Below are 22,034 nucleotides of genomic sequence, written 5' to 3'. Positions count from 1 at the left end.
ACGTCTTATTTTTTATGCTCCATCCATAAAATATTATTAGAGGAGCCATGCTTTGACAATAGCCAGCGCCTGTCCTACTCTACTATGTTAGATTGAATTTTCTCACTATGATCTGATTGGAAAAAGGAGCCACGTGCCGGGCAGTGCAGCACAGGAATCAATCCCATCAATCAAATGTGAGAAAGCAGATCCCCATCAGCCACAGTTTCCTACCCCTCCTCCGCCTGTGCCTGGACAGCGACCCCTGTCTACAGCTCAGTGGGAAGTGAGACTCCAAGCTGACGCCACTCTCGTGCAATCATCTGCTTCTTTTTGAAGCTGAGCGCCCTTGATGTTTAATGTATATTTTGAATGGACCGTCAGCTGGATTGCTGCTTTTTGTTTTCCCTTTTTGGTGTGATGAAATGTCCTGCAGAAGAAAAACTACCAAAACATGGACATTTCTCTCCTGCGGTGCAAAAGCCTGAAATCAAAGGAAAGACTATATCGTAACAGCTTCATGATATTTTTATGTCAAAACACGTTCTATGTGTGAACACATTTAAACTGTTGTAGACATTAGAGGCACTTTCATACACATGGGAACTGCCCAGTGGAGCTCCTCGGCACAGCCACTTCTCTTTTTTTCTAACTGAGCCTTTCCAAACCTTTGGGTTTGGGCTTCCACAAGGAGTTGGGAGTCCAACCAATATGGGATTCTAGATACAAATACAGATACTTGTAGTAATGGCAATCAATATAATGAATTTTTGAGCGGGAACAAAAATAGATATTTTCTATAAGCTCCTATTTTACAGATATGACCATTCAAAAGTACTCAGAAGTCTGCTTCTGTAGTATTTAACTCTATTAAAGAAAACATTGTCAATCACAGTCTGATCAGCTGTGATGTTCTGCTACAATGCTGCAGACAGTGCTGGGTGTTGACTACATGTTCTGCTGGAAACCATTTCATCACCCCAGTTATTGTTTTCTGCATCACGTGTTATGGAAAAGTTTTCATATTGGTGGATGTCAGAAAAACATCCATGGTGACACAGAGACTTCTGAAGATCACAAGATGATCACCAGCTTAAAATGTAAAAAAGTTATGCTGCTTACGTTTCTGATTTCTTATCTAAGCATCTGTCTTTGAGAATCCTGTGCAGTTTCATCAATAACTGTACATATAGATGGCCAACGCATCTCCATCTGCTTTCATTGGGAATTGATGCCAAAACGGCCCCAGTGATAGGCGCTGCCATCTTGCGATGGTGACGTCATTTGGAGCCAGAGTCTGCACAGTAGAGATCAGCGACTGAAGCAGCCGCGGCCACTTCAGCTAACCAAAACACACACTAAACTTACCGAAAAAACAGCAAGGTCCCCGCACACCAGCGTGTTTAACAGCAGAACAGCTTCTTTGTGTTGGTCTGAGGTTAACGTTCACAGGTATGGAAACTTCAATGACTGTAGTGATTGTTTTCATTACGTTTCCACTCGCGACTCGTCCTCCACTCTGCTAATACAGAACAGATCGTCTGCAGGATCCGTATTGGTCAACAGAGCTGTCAATCACTATTTTTATAGCATCAAATAACTAATTAAAAATACATTTGTCAGAAAAATTAACACTTGGACGTAAATCAGCATGATAAGAACTAACTATAATGATAGAAAACATGTTGAGAAAAACGTGTATGTGTATTTTGATTTTATAGTTTGACTCATGTCCCATCTGTTAACATGGAGGAGGCGGGCTTTATGACCTATACTGCAGTAAGTCAGCAGGGGGCGCTCGAAATGTTTTGGCTTCACTTTTAGGGAGCTGTCATGTCGTCCATCTTTTTATACAGTCTATGAGTTTTATCTCTTCATGTTTATCAAAATATGTAAAAGGTAGAATTACTCTTTTAATGTTACTCTCTCTTTTAATGCAGCTCAGTAAAGAGTCTAGGGCTGGGCAGTATTGAGATAAGATAATCCTGTATTGATCCCCAGTGGAGAAGTTCAGGTGTTGCAACAGCACAACGACAAAATAGCAAATAAGTAAATAAAAAAATATATTTATATTATAAATACATAAAAAAAATGCTATGCAAGTAGGAGTAAAAGTGACAAGTTAAAGTGACATGGTGTGGGATAAGGTGACATGTATGGTTAATAGCAGATAATAGGATTATCTTGAAACAATATCACTATTAATAAATACTTAAAAACAATAACTTTATTTACATTTAAGACAGAAAAGCTTTGGAAGACATGGGAAAAAGTAATAGTAATTGTTACACAATCTGACTCTCATAAAGCTCCAATCCATCCCATAATAAATAAACTACATCCAAATACTTGTATATAATAAGAGACCATCTGTTTTCCCTGAAAGACCACATTTAAATAGTTGTCATTTTTTCTGCCATTGTAGATCTTTGGGGTGAGATAACACATTGTTATAATTACGACTGCTGTACAGACTGTACTTGGTTCAAGTGTTTGTCTGCTTCTAAGTCGAGACAGCTCCAACAAATGAACATCTGCTCAAAGACTGTCAACCATCCACTTGCCTATACTATAAATCAGCTTAAAATAATAACTTGTAAATGCTGGTGTCTGACTCCAACCACCATTAAACTGAGGTTTAAATGAGGTTAAAGTAAAACTCTTTACAAACTCTTATACTCTACATATGGAGCTTAATATCAAGCATATGTTGGAAGTTGAAATGTCTTTTTGTCTTTTCATTCCTTTCATGCAGCAAATGGAGCTGCTGTGTCTTACCAAAAACAATGTATTGATTACATTACAGCCCTTGCCCAGGCTTCATCAGCTCTCATTCTACCCACCAGTAGTTCCCCACTTGGTGGCGTACTTCTGCAAACAGAGTTCTCTCCCCTCAGCCGCTGTATCGAGGTCAGCCTCTGGTCCCAGCTCATGTCCACTCAGAAACCTCCCCAGGGCTTCCCTTCCTCTATAAATGTATCCACTGTCTGAGCAGATTCTCAAGCATTTCTCTGAGACTTTTTCAGCCTTTCTTTCTGTATTTATGTCCATTCTGGCCCCCCGCTCTTCCTGTGTGAGATCTATTTCCACTCGATGGAATTTCTCGCCTCCTAGACATCCCCCCTCCTCCTCCCCGTTTCCCTTTTTCTGAGACATGCCTTTTTTCTTTTCTTAGTTAGCATTTTTTCCCCCACATCTTGCATTTTTATCGAGTCAATTTGCATGGGACGTGGGCTGTGATTTGTTTAATCTGTCTGGGCCCGTGGTATAGCAATCATATAACTATCAGCCTAAATGGCATTATCTTTCCTCTGCAGACCGTAACATTGACAAATTTCCCCATTAACATGCGCATACTGCTTTTCAGCCATGATGAAAATATTGGCCACTGCCCCCCACAGGCTGCCGTAGTGCGAGACATGGGTGATGCTATCATCATTCATCATGCCCCCTCACAACCCTCTCCATGAATAACAATAGGCATCGACCTTGGCTCGTGCCTGAGGCAGACAGAGGCTGCAAGATTATCAGATTATCACCGGGACAAGTCATGAACTTGTGTGATTGGTCAGCTTTGGGCTCTCGGCAGCGATGGCCTAAGTAGCTGGTTGACAGGGAAGACAGATTTGGTGTTTTTGGGATCATGAGGAAGAAGTGGATGATAATGTGTTTGTGTTTCTGACTGAGGGTGGAATATTTGGGCATAAGTGTGTCCAGCCCTGACACTGCCATTGGCAGGAAGGTATTTAAAGACAAATTGTGTAACTTTATTTGAAAGAAGAGATCCATTTTACAAATGAAAGGTACAATTCATTAAACGCTTTCTTGCTTGATGAGACACTCTGGTTTAGCTGCTACAGCCTGAATCAATCTGGTATGTCTAGCTAATGTTAGGCTAGCAAACCTTAGATTGATATTGTTAATGCTAGATAGATCACTGTGCTACTATTCATTTTAAGTTTTAGTTTGATGTAGCTGCTTCTGAAAGGGGAGGAGTTAGCTAAGCTAGCATGACTTACTGTTGATCATCGAGGCTGGCAAGCCAACGCCCTGATTGTTTAATGTTAGCATTAGCTAGCTAAAAGAGAGGTGCTATGGTTTTATAAAAGGTGTCTGTTTTAAAGGTATTAAAGCATGTCAGTGGTTTAGTTTAATTGATGTTGGTAATGTTTCAGGGCTGAAAATTGTTTTTTAGTTAGTCATGGAAGTTGGGATTAGGCTGGAGACATGCTTGCATTTAACTACACGTTCGTGTGCGCATGATGGCTGCCCAGCGCTCACTGCGTCTGTTTGGAGCAAGATGCAGTATGCACATGAATGAAGGGGCAGTGTGGAGGCAGAGGGGACGTGACACGGTCAACACAGCAGCAGGGACAACGATGGCATCGGGTTCTGAAGACAAGCTGATAGACCAAGTCCACAATTATCCACATCTGTACGATCTGTCGTTGCCACTGAACAGCGACAAACCTGCTTGTCAAAACAGCTGGTGACAGATAAGTTCCATCTGTCACCAAAGCTAAATGGAAACAAGCCAGGGACCGTTACGTCACAGAGGAAAAGGTTTGAGAAACGGAGTGGGGACGGTGCAGACGATGTGTTCTGTCTACCGGTCATCAGTCACTGGGCCACTAAGAATTCAGTATTAAAGGTAACAATAACCACCTTGAGTGTCACCATGTCTGTTGTTAAAATCCCGCACATCCAGTTGTTGCATACGGCCTGAGCTCTCTTGTGTGTCCTCTAGAGGTATCCTCTCACAAGTAAGTGAACAATTACATTCAGGACGTAGCCGGTTATGTACGCGAAAGATTAAAAAATAAATATATCTCTGGCGTTATGCTGTTGGTAGATTTGATTTAAAGAAGCTTGCAAAGCAACAAGAACATAACATTAACAAAGCAGAAACGTGGCATCGTCTGGACCACCATTTTCAACTGTATATCTTTACATGTTACTGTTATGGCTAGATTTATAATGTTATCTTATACATTTTTATCATGGTTATGTTTGCAGTTATCTACCTCAAAGTGACTTGTGTTCTTAGTGTGACATCTCTATGATTCAGTCTATAATTTTCACTTAAACCCACTGTGTGGAAAATTTGAATTTGATGGAAAAGTAAGTTACAAACACCAAATTCAGAGTATCGCCCTGGGATGGGAATTGTCTCCGGGATTAAATGACAGATTTAGTTTGAATAAAAGTATGTTAACACTTTGAACATTGCAATAATAATTTGTCAGAGTTCATTTACTTGCTGCAGTGACTGTTGCATTCCGTGTTGTTTGTGCTCCGTGCCATGTTAACCCCTTCACTAATGTTGAACCTCAAAATATACCCACACATCCACATAATGGTCCAGGGGTCTACATGTGGTCCGTGCCAATGGTTCACATACAGCCAAAAATTAAAGCTGCAGGCATGGGTAGTATGCAGCGACCGCACATGTGATAACAGGTCCTCCTTTTCACAAATACAACAACTGAGCACTTTCAAGTATATGGGCCTTCATGCTCCTCAAATCTGTGTGCGTCTCTGTGCGTACAATAAGTGTGTTTGCTCTTGTGTGTACAGAAAACTGTTGAGGTTAACTGATTCCTTGAACGCCATCCCATATGGAGTGTTAATGCCCACAGTGAGCTTTAGCCCTGTCACGGCCATGAGGGCTAAATGACAGGGGACAGCTGAAGGCAGTTTGGGGCTCTTCGGGGGCTTAGAGTAGGTGGGCCTGTGGCTGGAGGGTTGAAGCTGGGGTCCGGATTTGGTGGCGCTTTGGGATGAACTGGGGTGTGCAGTGAAGGGACGAGGGGAGGGAGGTTGACAGAGAGAGGCTAAGATGCTAATCTCAGGAAGTGTTTATTTACTGGTCCGGCAGGCTGGTGTAACAGGGGGCCACTGGGAGTCATTAGCTTGCAGCCATTATGCTAATAGTTGTAAACACATTGATTAGCCCTTTATCTGCCACCCCCCTCATATACCTTTAATGAGTAAATCCATTGCCTTCATGAACACGTCTTTGAGCTTCTTGTACAATTTAAAGAGAATGAATGTTGGTAAAAGTTCATTGTAACATTACTAGACTTGGAAGGAAGCATAACTAAAGTAGAACCTAAAGCGATGAGAAACCGAAACCTCGTTACCCCATTGATTTTAAACAATTAGTTTTTGCTAAAACATTAAAAGCGTCTTAAGTTTTCCCAACTCTCAGAACAGATTCAAGACATTTAGTCTGCAGGATAATTGGAATCATACCGCAGGTGAGGAAACAAATGGCAAGTTCCAGCACTTATTTGTTTGTCTGTGGGAATAAACTGAACTTTAATATGCACTCAAGCTTGTGTTTGTCTTTAAGAGGCTTAAAATGACTAAGAGCCTCATTTTGTTCACCCTGAAAGCCAACATAATCCCTGTTCGGCAGCACTTCTATGAGATGTAGACACCAGCCGAGAAAGAGGTGAAGTTAGACAGTGTGAGTAACAGAAATGATTTATTTATTCTCGTGTGTAGCTTGTGACTTTGAGGAATTAAGGCATCAGCACTGCTTTGTTTTTAGTTTAATACAGCATTTTAAAACCATAACGATTGTTAGGACCCTTTCAGATCTGATGTCCATCCATACTAACACACCTGAAAATGTATATCTCATGATCATCTACACCTGGCTGGTGTTAACAGGCACACACAAAAACAGACTCTGGTTTCCTCACCCAAAACATTCTAATCCCTTTAATAACAGCTTATGTCCTGTGACTTTCGGCAGTAGTAGCATTATAAAATGCAGAATTTAACTGCACAACAGCCTAGACAACAGGTCGTATCTTACAGTGCCTGTAGTTAGTTGTTCATGTTGGGTTAGCTGCGGCAAGTAAAAGCTGATGGAGTTAGTTCTCCTCCAGAAAAGGGTCATGTGATATGGGCATTATAAATCAGGGAAAGACACTGGGGCAATAAAAACCAAACAGCAAGCAAACATGAGGGTCTGCGTCAACATTTCCAAAAGTCTCTCTTTCTGCCGTATAAACTAAAACAAGACCCCAGAGTTTTCAAACTTAAGCAGCAGCATTTCCAGAAGTCTGTCTGACGATTAAATGTGGCAAAAGTCACACATTTAAAGAAGAAAACATAGTGGTGTGGACGTTACCTAAGATTGCTGTGTACAGAGTCATGCATGAGCAAACGGTTAGAGTATCATGAACATCCATTCAGTTGTCAGCTGATCACTGAGCCGACCTGCCTGACCCCACACCACATGGTCCGCCTCACCAGACGTACTCACATCTGTTTTGGCTTGACAATCAATGTCGAGAGCTCCGTGCACTGGAACTGATGAGACGTACATGAAAGTGCTCCTGCTTCATGGAGCTGTAGTCAGGGAATACACTGTGACGAAACGTCAGAATGTGATGAAAAGTGTGACAGAATATGTGTGAGTGTGTGTTCTTATGTATGCAACTGGCCCATCTGCTGATGTTTTAGTGTGTTGCATACCTATCTTTTCTATGTCTGCTGGATTTATTCACACATACCAACAGATAGAGGCTCTTTGGTCATTTTGTATACTCAATTTATAACTGTGCATCTTTGTCAGAAAATATCTCTCCCAACACATAATTATTTACATAATGTCTGTAAATACATTTTGATGCCATCACTACAGATAGTAGTTGCATAGCTCCTCAGATGATTACCAGCAGCAATCTTTTCTCAGCATGCTGGAAGAATACTGCAACATTGTAAAATCTTGGTAACTCCTCTGCAAAACAAACTGTCAGCAGGACCAGTGTAGCGTTTCTCTTCTGGCTGCAGAAAAATGGCCTTGAGATCCCACCTAGCCACATAAAACATCACCACTTTTCTCAACTGCTGCAGTATGTATTCTTCACGTCGCCTTTCACCCCTCGCTTCCTCCTCTCCATACCTCCAGGAGATGTGGGGAAAGAGCTGGCAGCCGGAGCTGGTTGCTCAGCCCTCGAGGGAAGAGTTTGATTTCAGCCTCAGGGATTCGGGTCACTGCACAGAGTCTGGACCTTCGTGTTTCTGCTCTCCTTCTTCATCCTCCCACCCTCCTTGTTTTGCCCTACCCTGCCCCTCCTTTGTGTCCTAATGCTTTGCAGATGCCTTCAAAACCATACCTCTAAAAATAAAGCCAAAAATAGCCAGCTACGCTCCTTCTGGCATGTCAGAATGTAATGTTAAATGTTAGCTGCTTTGTTAACAAGCTGAACGTTGTTCTCTCTTTTTTACTTCATTATTGAAATAATGTGTCCTTTTGCCAAAAAGTAGGTTAATTTTGGTGCTAAGTAGGTGCTACTGTAATTGGCTGCTAGTTTCAAGCATTCCTTCTGTGCCTGTGTATTGACTAATATATGCCTCCTGAGCTCTTTCAGTTGGCTAATGCTTGGATGGCATGCAGGCATGTTGTTCTAAAGCCCTTTGTGCACGCTTAATACCAACAACCATCCACACGTGATACAAGCTAACCTTTCACTGTGACCTGCTTTCCTTTACATCAGCAAAAGCAAATGCTATTGATCCAATAAGCTATCACTCAGGATTAACACAGGGCTCTGATCATTTCTCAAAAACAATTAACCCCAGAATTGAGAGCACAGCACGTCTTCAGCTTAGGCCTTCACATTAAGAATGAGTGATTTGAGTCATCTACAGTTGGAGCAGAAAGTGCTCACGCCCCTGCCTTTCTCTTGATTGGAACTTGTTTATAGAGCTTCGAGGTCGTGTTTGCCTTTCAAACCATGCACAGCATGAATTGCTTAACAGGCTCCCTGGGAGTTTGCTACGGCAAAGTACTTTTCATGCTGCTGCTGTTTTCCAGCAAACAAAACTCTTTCATTGGCCCTGTCCTCACCTCCTTGATAAGTTACAACCAGCCATTTCCAGGTCCCACACTTACACCTTTTGTATTGTCACTCTGCATGGATCGTTTACCGTTAGCTTGTTCAATTAACCCAGCAGGCGGCCAGCATGCATAAAACTACGTTTGCAGCTTGGCTGATGGAGGGGCAGTCCTTTACACATTGGGTCACTTGTACTTAACTTAACTGTCATATAGGCTTTTAGCAGCATACTCCCATCACTCATACCAGATGTGTACCATTGCTGTACAGCTGAAACAACAAACAGAAAGTAAAAAGAAATAAAATGTTATCACTCTTTAGTATTCAGTAATTTTATTGTGTTTGTAAACCAAGCAGGCATCTATGTGGTAAATAGTGCTGGCTGCTGAGTCCAATAGTTGCTCTTAAGGTTGTAAGCAGTGGCCTCTTGACCAGATGACCTGAATCCCTCTTGCCCTGTTAAGTCCTACAATTTTAGGAATTGCTTGACAATGCATTTGAGCTAGCTTAGACTGAGAGAGCGGAGGAGAAGTAAGGCTGTACCTGACTGTTGAAAATGAAGCTAGGACTATTAGTTCCTTTTTTCATCTGTACGACACGTTTATCAAAGTACCATGTTATTGCTCCAAGTTGCTCTGTCTACATTGATTCAAAGAAATAAAACTAATTGCAGTCATTGGATCGACAAAATGCAAGTTTATCTGGAAGTGTTAGGGGCAAATGGAAATGTGAAGAGAAGCAGTAAACATTCCCTGGAAATCTAAAACACTTCATTGTGCCTGAACAGAGGATATCAGCATCTTTAACTTCACTGTGGCAAGCCTTGAGTTAAAAGGGCAAACATCCTGGCAAATATCTTGCCAACTCTGAGGCTTGGTCTATCCGCAGCATACTTTCCACCGAGACACATCAACACACTCTGCAGTACGACGCATTAAAGTCATAGGCCATTTACTTGAATGCCATCCATTCCTCATGTAGTGGAGGTCGTGCGTCCAGCGTGGCTAAAGATGGATGGGATGAGGCGAGGGTCAAGTCCCGCTCTCTCTGTGCCCCACTTTGGTGACAATGAAGCATATTCTGGTTGCTAGCACACAGCGGTCTTGGTGGAGAGGTCGGTATAAAGGCTTTATTCAACTGCTGTGGCCAGTCACAAAGGGACAGATACATCAGATCACAGGGGGACGGGATGAAGGGATGGACAGAGAGAGAGCAAGACCAAGCATAGTGACACTAAAGAATCTAAAGACAAGGCTTTTTGCTCATGCATATGTGCTGCCTTGTCTGTATGCCCTTACAGTTCCTTCTCTCATTCATGTCAGTGTGTCTCTTTATTAGCTTGAGTGCGGTAGCAGCAAGAGCCAAGAGGAGGTTTTCATTAACCTCATGCCGTGAGAGGGCACTACCTTGACTGCTGGCTATGCTGCTCTGAGCTGTTTCTGCTCTCCTGGCACTGCGGTGTAATCTTCTAGGCCTATTTGCTCTGCATCATACCTGACAAGATGAGAGGTCCCTCATTAAGGAAATGGCCTGTTTCACAAGCGAGGTCAACTGTCCCAATCACGCATACTCTCACAGCTGGGTAGTTGATCCTGAATCTTAGGGGACATCTATGATCAATTACACACACCGTCTCTTTGCGGGCATGCATTCACCGACTTATTATCCACTCCAATATGCCTACATACATACTTACCTCACACACATCCCTTTGCTATCCAGAGATATAGCAAAAGCCATCAGCTGCAATCTGGTCCTCCTCTTGAAAGAAGAGTCATGTTGCTATCAGTCATCCACAAACCACTTCACCCGCTCTCTGGGGGTTGATATTAGCACCTGTATGGTGGTTATTTTTAAAAGAAATAATGTATTTTAAAAAGGAGAGAAGGTTCTAGTTGTATTCAGCTCTTTACTACAGAATTGTGCTTTCTTTTCATTGCACTGCCGGCATCTGATTTTCCACTGTACTGCAGCAGGATGACGTGGCTAAATTTGAGGTGAGGGTTTTGATAAGCCCTCGGGAAAAACAGAAAGGACACATTGATTTTGAGTATTGTAAGAGGAGAGAATGAGACAAGAAATGGAGGGAGCATATGTAGTGACGATGTCAGGTCTTGGCTTCTATAAATAGCACTCTGTATCTTCACCTTGATGTCTCGCTTCGCCTATCATTTTTTATCACGGTTCAAAATCGAAAGTCACTATTGACAAGGGCAAAAGCAAACGACATACACGAGCACACTCACAACTCTGTCGCCCCCCCCCCACCCATAGCTTAGCCTTGTGGCATAATCTCATTAGAATCCATTAAGCAGGGCATTTTCAACTGATCCTCCTTCGTTCGAATGTGGGGAGAGGTCGCCTTCTTTCTGACAGGAGGAAGAAGGGAGGGAGAGATAGAAAGAGGATGGTGGTGCCGCTTTGGAGTCACATGACTAATTTGTGTCTGTTGCGGGGAGTACGGGCAGCTGGCCAAAGTCGTTCCTCCCTCTCTCCCCATCCCTCACTCTGTTTCTCCCTCTCTCTCCCTGGAACACATGCATTTCTTAGTATGCTAAAGCCGATTGCATGCGTGTGTTTTTTTCCACGAGTGCCTGTTTTTCCCGTTCAGGAGTGTCCGGATCGATATGCGGTGACTGCATGCTTTGTTGTTAAGCGAGGGGCGTCTGCTGACCACTAACCATGTCCCTCTTGTGTTGCTTCTCCCTCAGGGACTATGGATCCAAGCGCAAGTCTGGTAAGTCACCTGTTTTCTTTAAGTATCCTAGCTTGCAACCTTCTTTCTCTTTCAACTTGTTGCTCGTAACTGAACTGCTGCTTGTGATCCAAGGCAGGATGTTATGCTGCATGGTGTATGACTCTGAATCTATCTCTGCGACTTGTCTGTAATCCATGTGGTGTCAATGTGTGGTTTGTTTACTTGTCCCTCTGTGGGACGCTGACTTACTGTTGACTTTGATTTGGGGTGGTTTCAAAAAGCTGTCAAGCGCTCTTCTTCTGGCCTCAGAATGTAGGGTGGGGTTTCGGAATTGCCTGGTAGTTTTTTGGGATGTCAAAATAAAGTCATTAACGTTCGTCCTTTCAGGAGACAGTGTCATTGTCTCATATGTCAGCTGGGACGTTTGACAGACATTCCAGGCTAAGCCTTTTTGTATGATACATGTGAGATACTTTGAATGATTTTCAATAAGGAAGAAGAAAGAATGATTCCTCTCAAACTGTGATGAAGGTTTGTGCTTGTAAGAGGCTTGGGTTTTAAACGGATCTGTGTGGTCTTGTTCCTAAAGACTGAAGAGGCAAACACCAAACAGTTCTGCTTCCATTAGATGCCACAAATGTAATTCAGGAAAGTAAAGAGTAAAATCATTGACAGGTCTGGACCTTCTGTATTCAGCCTGTGAATTTATTGGCAATGGCCGACAACTTGACTGTTAAACTGTTTATCCATTCCTGTCTGTCAAGGATTTTTAGCCACATTAGCCATCTTAGCCAACGCATGGCTCTAACAGGGGAATAAGCTGGAGCATAGCTGCTTAACAAACACATCGGTACATGTGAGTAACTAATACATGCATCTGGGAACCCTGTGTGTTCAGGTTAGGTAGGAACTAGGGGCAATATCAGTCATAGCCCTTATGAATTATTAAAGAGAAAATGCAGGAAATAGCTTGTGGTTGATGGAGAATGTGACTCTCTTGCCACTGATGCACCGTAAGACTACTTTGTATTGGTATTTAAGCAGCTCAAAGGTTGTGTTTGAGAATATAAATATTTTGAGATTTTCATAATGACTTGTTTTACTTATTTCGGGCCTTATTCATAAACGTTTTGGGTAAGTTTAAGACTAATTCCATTAAGTTAACCATTCTTGAAATTGATGTTGATATTTTTGGACTAAAAGAAGAGGAACACTTTGACCGTCCTGCAAGGAATTGATTTGTTGTAGCCCCTAAGGGTGCTCACTACCAATTCAATTACATCCTCATTGGTTTCTTGGAAGTGGATTTCTGCTGCAGATAGCTCGTGTTATTTTCTCCACATCCCCTTAGTGAAGTGGACTATGCTTCCAAAAAGGTGGATTTTACCTTTTCTGCCTCTGCTATGACCTGAAGTAACATTAAGTCTGTCAGGGTGGCAAAAGGTTGTCTGAAGGTCTTTGTTTAAGCCACTGGACGTAGCTCTTGGGATAGTTCTCTGATTGGAAAGTGATTCAACACTATCCCTTATTGAAAGGAAGATTTTTAATTCTCTTAATCAAGTTTCCTCAGCACCCAACTTTCGTAATTGTTAGTTCAACATTTATATTGCTGTAATTATTCAAATGCATATTTTTTGGGCACCAGAAAGGGGGCTAAAAATGGCTGTTAGCATGTAGAGAGCAGTTGTTAAACACTATTCTAACCTGCTAAAAGAGAAATCACTGTGGTGAAACAAACCAGCAAGGAGAACACCTGCACCTTCATTGCAGTATACCACAGTTCCTGTCTCTATCAGCTGTACCCTAGCTAGCACCAAAGACAGGCTAACATGATAAATTAAATCGTCACTACTTATCCTACTGTTAGCAGTCTGATTCAATTAGCCTAAGGCTGGATTATAGCTGCTAACTAGCTAACTAAGCAATTAGCCAATGAACAATTAGTTGTGAGACGTTGGGCTACCTTGCAAAAGGTGCTTTATTCACTCAGTGAAGCACACACAGTACAGGGCTCTGTTACAACTTCTACACCTCTACCTGACTACTGTAACCTAACAAACCATGGAAAACATGCGTCCACATTACTTTGTCTGAGGTACATTACGTTGTACTTTTTCACTCTCTGTAACAAATCTGCTAGTCTGCATCACCTGCATACATAACACACAAGGCCGCCTCCTTATTGGATGATGATTGGACTGATTGGGGCACACACAACAGACAAGGTGCTGATCACAAATGGGGTTTAAGAAAGGTTTTATGTGACTAACTGTCAAGTAAAGCTCTTCTCACTGATCAGTTTTGTCGACTATTTGGGGTCGGCCGTAAATGACATGAATCATACGTATGAACTTGTGAGTTTAGAGGTGCTGGTAGGCATAGCTTTGAACTTCAGACAGATGCTTTCAATCTTCATACCAGGTTAGTCAACACTTATCTAACCGTCAGAAAGAAAGCAAATATGTACTTTATAAATATTTTTAACAAGTTACGTATTGTGGTTTCCTTTTTGTCCGTTTTAGCTATTATGACTACTCTGGCTGTCAACATCTACCCTGCTGTTCCTCTGTTCTTTCCAAACTCATTGTTTTTGTTGCAGCTGAAAGCAAAAATGCATCACTTCCACTGACGCAGAGCATTTTTTCAGGAAACAGTGGATGTTTTGAACAGAACAAGTAAACTGGGTTTATGTTGACTCACTGTTGTGTAATACCAAGTCAATTAAAAGTGGTAAGCAAAATGGGAACAAATGTCAGCAGTGTCAGAAATTGAAACCATGGAGCTGCAAATTTTTATCTTGAAGTCCATCCAGGGACCGTTGTTGCTTATCGTTTTCACTATGAAGGTGTCGTTCCAACTAAAAGGGAGGGAGGGAGGGAGCTTTACTCCTCCATGTGAGGGCCACATTCAGAGGGATCGGAGGAGGGTGCTGTTTGGGCTGCAGAGGCCGCAGGGGTTGAGACTGTCAGACAGGCGCAAGTTTGTTTACGTGGCACAGTGGATAAGATTTCAGACTGAATGGCCTGTCCTATTTACTCGGAGGAGGGAGGGAGGGAGGAGGGTTGTGTCTTTGTGTATATGTGTGTGTGTTTTTACAAGTGTAGGTTTAGTGGACAGGGCTAGTTTGTGGACATAACTGTTAAGCTGTCTTTACTAATTAGAGTCTCAGAGCCCGGCTGTTGTTTGTACCATCACAGGCTCCTCTGTCAGTGGACACATTTATATGACACTTACACCCTCCATTACCTGCCTCCATATAAGAACCCGTAAGAATAAAACCCCTCTCCATGTTGACTTCTACACAGTTAACATCCCACTGAGCGTTTAATTGCAGCAATAATAATGTCAGCACACTCTTATCACATCAATATTGAAGATACAGTTAAGTGAGTATTGATTTAAGCAGAAAAATGCTCGAGGCTGAGCAAACATAACATGACAGAGAAAAGAAGGTTGTTCCCTGACCGTGTTGTATCTCTGTTGTTTATCTCGTCCCACTTCAGATTCCAGCCAGAGGTCCTAACTAGGGCTGGGTATCGATAAAAATTTCTCAATTTTATTTTTTATTCATCCTGACAAACAGACAGCAGTCTAAACAATATTAACAGCTTATGAACTTTGTTTCCAGTTTCAGATTTTTAGTCCATCATTTTTGTACATCTGGCTCATAGTTTTAATTAAACGAACTGGGGTTTAAGTCGCGCAAGATTTCGCCACGAGATCTCATAGCGCGAAGAAAAAAAACACACGAGACTAAGAGATATGTGGAAATTCTAGCATTTTTTTCCCCCTAAATATTTTTTGTATTTGAATACAGTAGTTAGAATCCCGATCGCTCCATACCAGTTGGTTGCAGTAATGCACCATAACGCTGTTTGCCAAACACCATAAAACACCACAAGAAGAAGAAGAAGATGTGGGAAAAGGCGTACGGTATTACAACATGCCGAAAATACACTCGCGGCCAAGGCAGACGCTAACAGAGAGTAACATAAACATCAGAGCAAAACTAACTTACATATTCATGGATGCACACACAATAAAAAGACTCTGCGATCACTGATTAATGTAGTAGTTTGCAGTAAACAAGTCCGGACATGTCTCCCTCACTGCCATGTTTCGGGGAGATGAGCTGAGTCGTGAGTGATCACACACGTTTTAGCACATTTTTTAAAGATTGATCTCGGGATTTATTAATTGATATTAGGTTATTCAAATGGGAAATGATTTAAATCGGAAAAATCTATTTTTTAAACCGAGCCCTAGTCCTAACTGTTGTTGGTTAAAGTTTTTTCATAAACAGCGAATTTGGGTGTGGTTAATATTCCAATATTTAACCAAAGCCAATAAATCAACATAAAATTGAGGTAGAAGTTTGTAACAGCAAATGGTGGATATGTGGCTGCATTTAGCTCCTGGAAGCAGTGAGAGTTCTGTTTATCTAATTGTAAGCACAAGTTATACATGCATCTTATATCTTTAAATATGAGAAATGATTATTCATTAATCCATTTTATTAACAGCTCAATAATTATTCATGCATTTTTGTGATTGTTTAAATTTGACATTAAAGTTAAAAGTAGATGAATTAACAGAATAGTTGGGAAGTAATGATGCTGTTGTAAATGCTGATTTTGATTTATAGATTCACATAATCTAGTATATAAAAATCATATTAATTAGCATGTTTTCTCTCATTTTATTCAAAGGTTATCAACCTATAAAAATCCATCTGATGAACTGCATTGTTCAATTTTGAACTTTTTAATGCATGCAAAGAAATAGTCTGAAGAAACGAGTTGAGTAGTCTCGTATCATCTTCTCACCTTTTTCAAGTTCTGCATGTTTATCCATAAAATATGTTCAAATTTCACTACAATCAGTGAATACATTTATGGAGTAGTGTTTTTTTTTTTACAAAAGTCATGGTCTTAAGAAAAAATCTTGAACAGTATCTAATCAATATTCTCAGGAAATGGAACATCAGTGCCGAAACACGCTGGAGTGGTGCTTAAAATCTAAAGGAGGTGACGTTTTAAAGATAAACCAGTGAGTGAGGTGAGTCAGAGTTTGAAGACTGGAGCTCGGAGCGAGAGAACAGGAAGAGGAAAAAGTTAGACCGGCTGTGAAGTGACAGTGCTCACTGTGGAACAGATGTGACTTGGGCTGTGACTTGACCCCACCCTGAGGCGAGCATCCCACACCGTGTCACTCGCCCAGCCTGGATTGGGAACAGTTTGTCATTGCTAACGGCTGTATTCTGTTAGCACCGCGTCACGGCTAAAACAGAAGGCCGATAACCATGACTCCCCTGCCCTGACACCCTGTTTGCACACAAATGTCATTTGTCACCGTGAGTGTTTGTGTCACTGTAAGAAGAATTGTTTCATCTCTGTGGTTCTCTCCTCGTCTTGTTTATAAAACAGTATCAATACTAGTTAGCTTCTTCCTGTGGTTTGACATTGTTAGCATGAGCGTTACTCTGCTTTCTTACGAGTGTTGAATCAATATTGGTTAGCTGTAAGTTATTATTGGTCGCCTTTGTCTCGGTGTCAGGTGTCAAGATTTTACCATTTAAGCTCCTGACTGTCTTGCTGTGTTGGCAGCAGCGTTAGCTACGTAGCTGTGGGATGGATTTGCAGGGTGGTTCAGGGTGGCTGTTTTATGATTAATAACTTTGTTCTCGTATTGTTTTTGTAGAGAAGTCTCTGAGGATGGATTTTTAAACAGCACAGGACAATGTTGAGCCTTAATATCTCATGCGTGCACTCCAGCCAGATGAAATATTGTGATTTGAAGGTTGCAGTGAAAGATGTCTCTTTCTTTTCTACACCTATCTCCTGTCTTACAGCTTTTCATTCTGTTTTTCTTTCACAACCTTTAACATTACACCCCCTGATGCTGTTACAATGTCCCATAGCACCCCTGAATCCACAGGTTTTCTCTCTTCTTAGTCCTGATGTTTTGAAAACCGTGGAGCCCAATCTTGAAACAGATATCTCTTTTTAAGAGATATGACCTATATTCTCTGTTGGATGTTTTCCATTTGTTGTTTAAGCAGTATTGACGAATCACTTTTGAGTAACTTTTGAGATATATGCAGGAAAATAGTGTGAAGAGCCTGTTAAATATGTTCTTACAGTCATCGTTTGCTTGTTAGCATGCTAACAGCAACGTTTAGCATAATTAACCTAGCCTATTGATGGATTTTGGTTTGGCGGGGACAGGCCGGGATGTCAGCAACAAAAACTTTTCTTTCAAAAACGATATGTTAAGTCGATAGCAAAACAAGACAGATGACTAATAAGTCTCTCTAATCCACACCTAGAAAGGACTTTTGAAATGCTATTTTTCATCAGCCCCCTGCCCTCAATTGCACAGTAATGGAGACATTTGGGGTCAGTTGTAGGAAAATTACCCACAGCGGCAAAGGGACAGAGAAAACACTGCTGGTTCTGCTGGTTTGTGGCGTCATCACCCAAAACCTGAAAAGAATTAAGCATCTGTGTGTGTGTGTGTGTGTGTGTGTGTGTGTGTGTGTGTGTGTGTGTGTGTGTGTGTGTGTGCGCGTGCGTGCGTGTGCAAGTGTGTGTATTTCTATAGTGGGTTAGCATGGAGAGCTCAGAGTGGGGAGGAGAGTTAATATCAATCAGATGTTGAGCGCTACACTGAGAGCAGCCTGGTAGGTAATAATCACGGTAGGGCGTTAGTGAGCGGGGTTTGACCCGGGCTGACCTGGGACCAGCCTGTATCCCTCCCTCTGGGGCCAACATCAATCCAGCAAAGCTCCTGAGGCTCGGGTGGATGGCGAGAGGGGATTTGGCCTTTATTATCTCACGTGAGTCAAAGGAGAGGAGATGGCGGCTTCGCAGCAGGGGCAGCCCAGGCCAGGATCCAGAGCATCGTGCTGCTTATGACGCATTAAAACTTGGACTCTTCAAAATAAAAGTTGATTATTGAAGAAGCCTCTCAGTTTTCAGATTGATGACTATTCATTTCAGAAAATTTGCAATGAGCTTTTAATGTTTTCATTGAGCCATAAAACAAGATGTAATCGTTAAAGGTCTTAAAGCTTCAATTTGAGTAAAAACAAAAGTCAGGGTTATGAGCTTTTCTTCTGCAATGAGATGTGCTGAAAGTGCTCATAAGTTTTTGGCTGCACTAACCAGGCAGCCTTTGTTTAGGCTTTCCACGGCAAGATTCACGGTGTGTGATACATTTGACTGTTGAAAGAAAGCACAATGAGATTTTCTGTCAGAAGACACCAAGACTTGGAGAAACCGGAAGTAATTCAAAGTAGCTTTAAATGAGAAAATAGCTGTGTCTCAATTCAGGGGCTGCACTCTTCTCTCTCAAGGACGCGGTCTACATAGGATGAGTCACTCGTAGCCTGTGTAGACAACTAAAGCTGAAATTAAATGAGACGGTCTGGTCTACGCAGGATTTGCGTCACCGGCAGTTCCCGCCCTTACCCTTGCATCACCAAACACCACTCCTGTCACCTAGCAGCAGGTAGCTCGCGGGCTAACTAGCTTCAGCTTTTTTTAAGTTAGCCTATTTTTAAAAGATAATTTAAAGTTTCGAGGCCGCTTTAGTTTTTTTTTTGTAACATTTATCACTAGTATTCCCTGGCCGCTTAAGAGTCCGCCATCTCCTTTGAATTGCTGGGCAATGAGTTTCGGGATACGCTGGGCATTTGTCGGCCGCATCTGAAGGAGCCTTCCAACCGTAGTAGCTGTCATCTTAGCATTAGTGTTGGTGCCTAAACCTAACAAAACAAATTGTGACTGTTTTAGAATGTTAACCACGTAACTTATTGGCTTTAGGCACCTTATAACTTGGTTAGACTTTGATAACGACCATGGATAAATTATCTAATCCTCGCTGATTGCACAAGGGACATGAAGAGTGGTCTCGGGGGGTGAAAGTCTTGGGTTTGATCTATTGGCTTTTCTAGCCAATCACAGCACAGTAAGGTGGGACTCGGAGATACCCTGTTGGAAACAAACATAAATGTTTCCTGCGATGATCCTGGTCTAGTTCCTCCATATTAATATGCCCCTTTTCCCGGCACTACTGCAGCCCTAATGCTGGCTCAATTCCAAGCTAAGATGACAGCCAGACAGTAAAATATTATTTTGGGCTGATAGATCCCAAATCAAACTTCACACCTCTTTGAAATATACCATGGTAGTTAAATCTTCCGCACCCGAAATCTTGGTCACCAGCTCCCCTGTCCCCGTCTTCTCTGATGCATGGCGTTTAATTTCCTGGTTTGGGGCTGAGATGTTTTTTAAAGAGAGGAAGGGGGATGTGGCTGACGCCCCTCTCAGACATTCCAGGAGGTCCAGATAGAGGGATGGAAATGTAGAAAGATATGAAGCGATGGAGGAAGGGGGATCATGGGAAGGGTGGAGTGAGTGTTTTATCAGCCTAAGGGGGGGGGTTGAGTGTGAGATTAAAAATGGAATGGATGTTTGTAAATGTCCAGTTTCGTGTCCTCAGATGCTCTTTATTCTCTTCTCCATGAAGTTTAAAACACTGCCCACCAATTTGTGTAACAGTCCCTGAAGAGACCCAGACTTTCGATCCAGTGCTATTTTTGCCTCCGCCTTTTTATTTTTAGTGTTCAGTAGGTGTGATAAAGGTGTGCTTTACCATACTGCTGCTTCTGCATGCTGTCAAACTGAATAATCTCTCTCTGCTTCTCTCCTTCCTTCTCTCTGTCTGCAGTATGGATGTACGGCTTTACAGACAGCCCGAGGAAAGAGGCCTCAGGTAGCCTTGTGTGTCTATGTCAATATGTTGTATATGCATGCACTTCTGTGCTTGAGTGGCTGCATCCCTTTTGTTTTTTCACTTTATTTCTCTCCACACTTGAGCTTTCTCTCGACATCTGCTTTGCATGCGCTGTCACCAGCCTCTCCTTCCACCCATCTGCTCAGATTCCGCCTCTCTGTCTCTGCACTCTGTCCATCCATTTCTGCAGGCCTGGGCGGCCAACGCAACAGCTGGGCACAGTGCCAGAGCGTGAGAAACATGGACCTCAGGTCTGCATGTGGCAAAGTGAGACTGGAATGAGGTGTCAAGTCTGGTTCTTTACAGTTGCCTGCAACATTGGCTGTAGATCACTGCCTGTGACCTCATTCAACTTTAAGTGCAAAGGCACGATGAGTCGAAACTGTCTCTTTTGTAACATCCCAGAAAAGCACATTCTATTCCTGTAAATATAAACACATTTTAGACACAAATACATTCACAGATCTGCCCATCTGGTGAACATTTAGCCAATGTTTTTCAGCTGTAATTGAAGCATTGCTGGGGGAAGACATGGATATGTTGTTTCCTGCCATTGGAACCAACAGTGTGTCAGTGTGTGTTTGGAGCATCAAAGATCCAAAAAACAAAATTAAACCATATTTCTAGCAGACACAAAGCGATATTAAAATAATTAATTCTATTTGTATAGCACCTTTTACAAAAGAAAAGCAGCTTAAAGTGGTTTAGAATAAGGAAAAGACATGCAAAGAATGTCTCATGTGAAAATAGACAGAATGAACATAAACAAGACGAGGTCAAAACCTAGTATGTGGCTTAGTATCGACTGTCCTTATGAGGCCGATGAACGTGTTTGAAAGCAGGTGCGCCGGCAGACGAGCAGCAGAGGAGCAGCCCTGCCTACTCCCCGAACAAAGTATCCATCCGTATAGACAGAGAGTCGCGTCAGTGGAGGTCCAATATGCTCCATGATCTGCCATTGTGATGCTGTGAGTCTCTCTCTACAGCTCTGAAAGTACTGTCACTCAGTCAGTCAGTCAGTTACTCAGTCAGTCACATACAAACTCATATGTAGGGCTGACCCCGGCGGTCAGCCAAAAAGAAAGAGTGTGATGATGATAATATGATAGAAAGTAAAAAACAATTAGTGTTTAATATAAAGAACCAAGACAAAAATGAAGGCTAAAGCAAAGGGAAAGGTCAAAGCTGTTGTTTGAGAGTATTTAGTGAGCTGGCTTTCCTGTTTTTGAAAGCAAATAGCTAACAAGGGTAGGTCCTAGCCTATGAAGGGGTTTTATATGAGGAGGAAGACCTCAATTCTTAATGTTAAAGGAAGCCAGAGCAAAGCAGTTAAGATGGTTCTGGTTAGGTTAAGAGTTTTGAACGAGCTGAAGTCTCTCAGTGAGTTTTTTTCAGGGGGAGGCCAATTAAAGGTTCATTACTGTAATAAAGTCATCCTGACATGAAGGCATGAATCAGTTTTCAGCATCGTTTTGGTCTATAAATGTGTTCTTTAGCTGTTTCTGAGGTAGAAAATGTTCAAATGAGACCTGAAGCTGTTGTCTGAATGTAAATAACAGGATTTGAAACCTCAGATTAAATCCAGGGAGTGATGAAAGTGTATAGAACCAAACATCTCGTGCAATAAGAGTATTGGAATATTGCAGGCCTCATGTAACAGGTCTTTAGGATTCATGGTATGTCTCAACAAGGCGTGGTTG

General features: G+C 42.0%; 1 protein-coding gene across 4 annotated transcripts in view; it reads left to right on the top strand.

Annotated features, from left to right (window-relative positions):
- Positions 1-22,034, top strand: part of sh3pxd2aa (SH3 and PX domains 2Aa) — a 127,858-nt gene that overhangs the window by 54,561 nt on the left and 51,263 nt on the right. For 2 of the 4 annotated variants that reach the window (XM_069676843.1, XM_069676842.1), the window contains exon 6: positions 11,549-11,574. In XM_069676843.1, coding sequence (XP_069532944.1) covers positions 11,549-11,574 — 26 coding nt within the window. Of the gene's footprint in view, positions 1-11,548; positions 11,575-20,268; positions 20,314-22,034 lie in introns of those variants that run through there. The other 2 variants (XM_069676845.1, XM_069676844.1) reach the window with 2 other exon arrangements.

The sequence above is a fragment of the Semicossyphus pulcher genome, unplaced genomic scaffold (genome assembly GCF_022749685.1).
Source record: "Semicossyphus pulcher isolate SPU_LCO1_2020_fin unplaced genomic scaffold, fSemPul1.0.p SCAF_27, whole genome shotgun sequence".
NCBI classification, from domain to species: Eukaryota; Metazoa; Chordata; class Actinopteri; order Labriformes; family Labridae; genus Semicossyphus; species Semicossyphus pulcher.
This window is presented reverse-complemented; position numbering and strand designations above follow the sequence as displayed.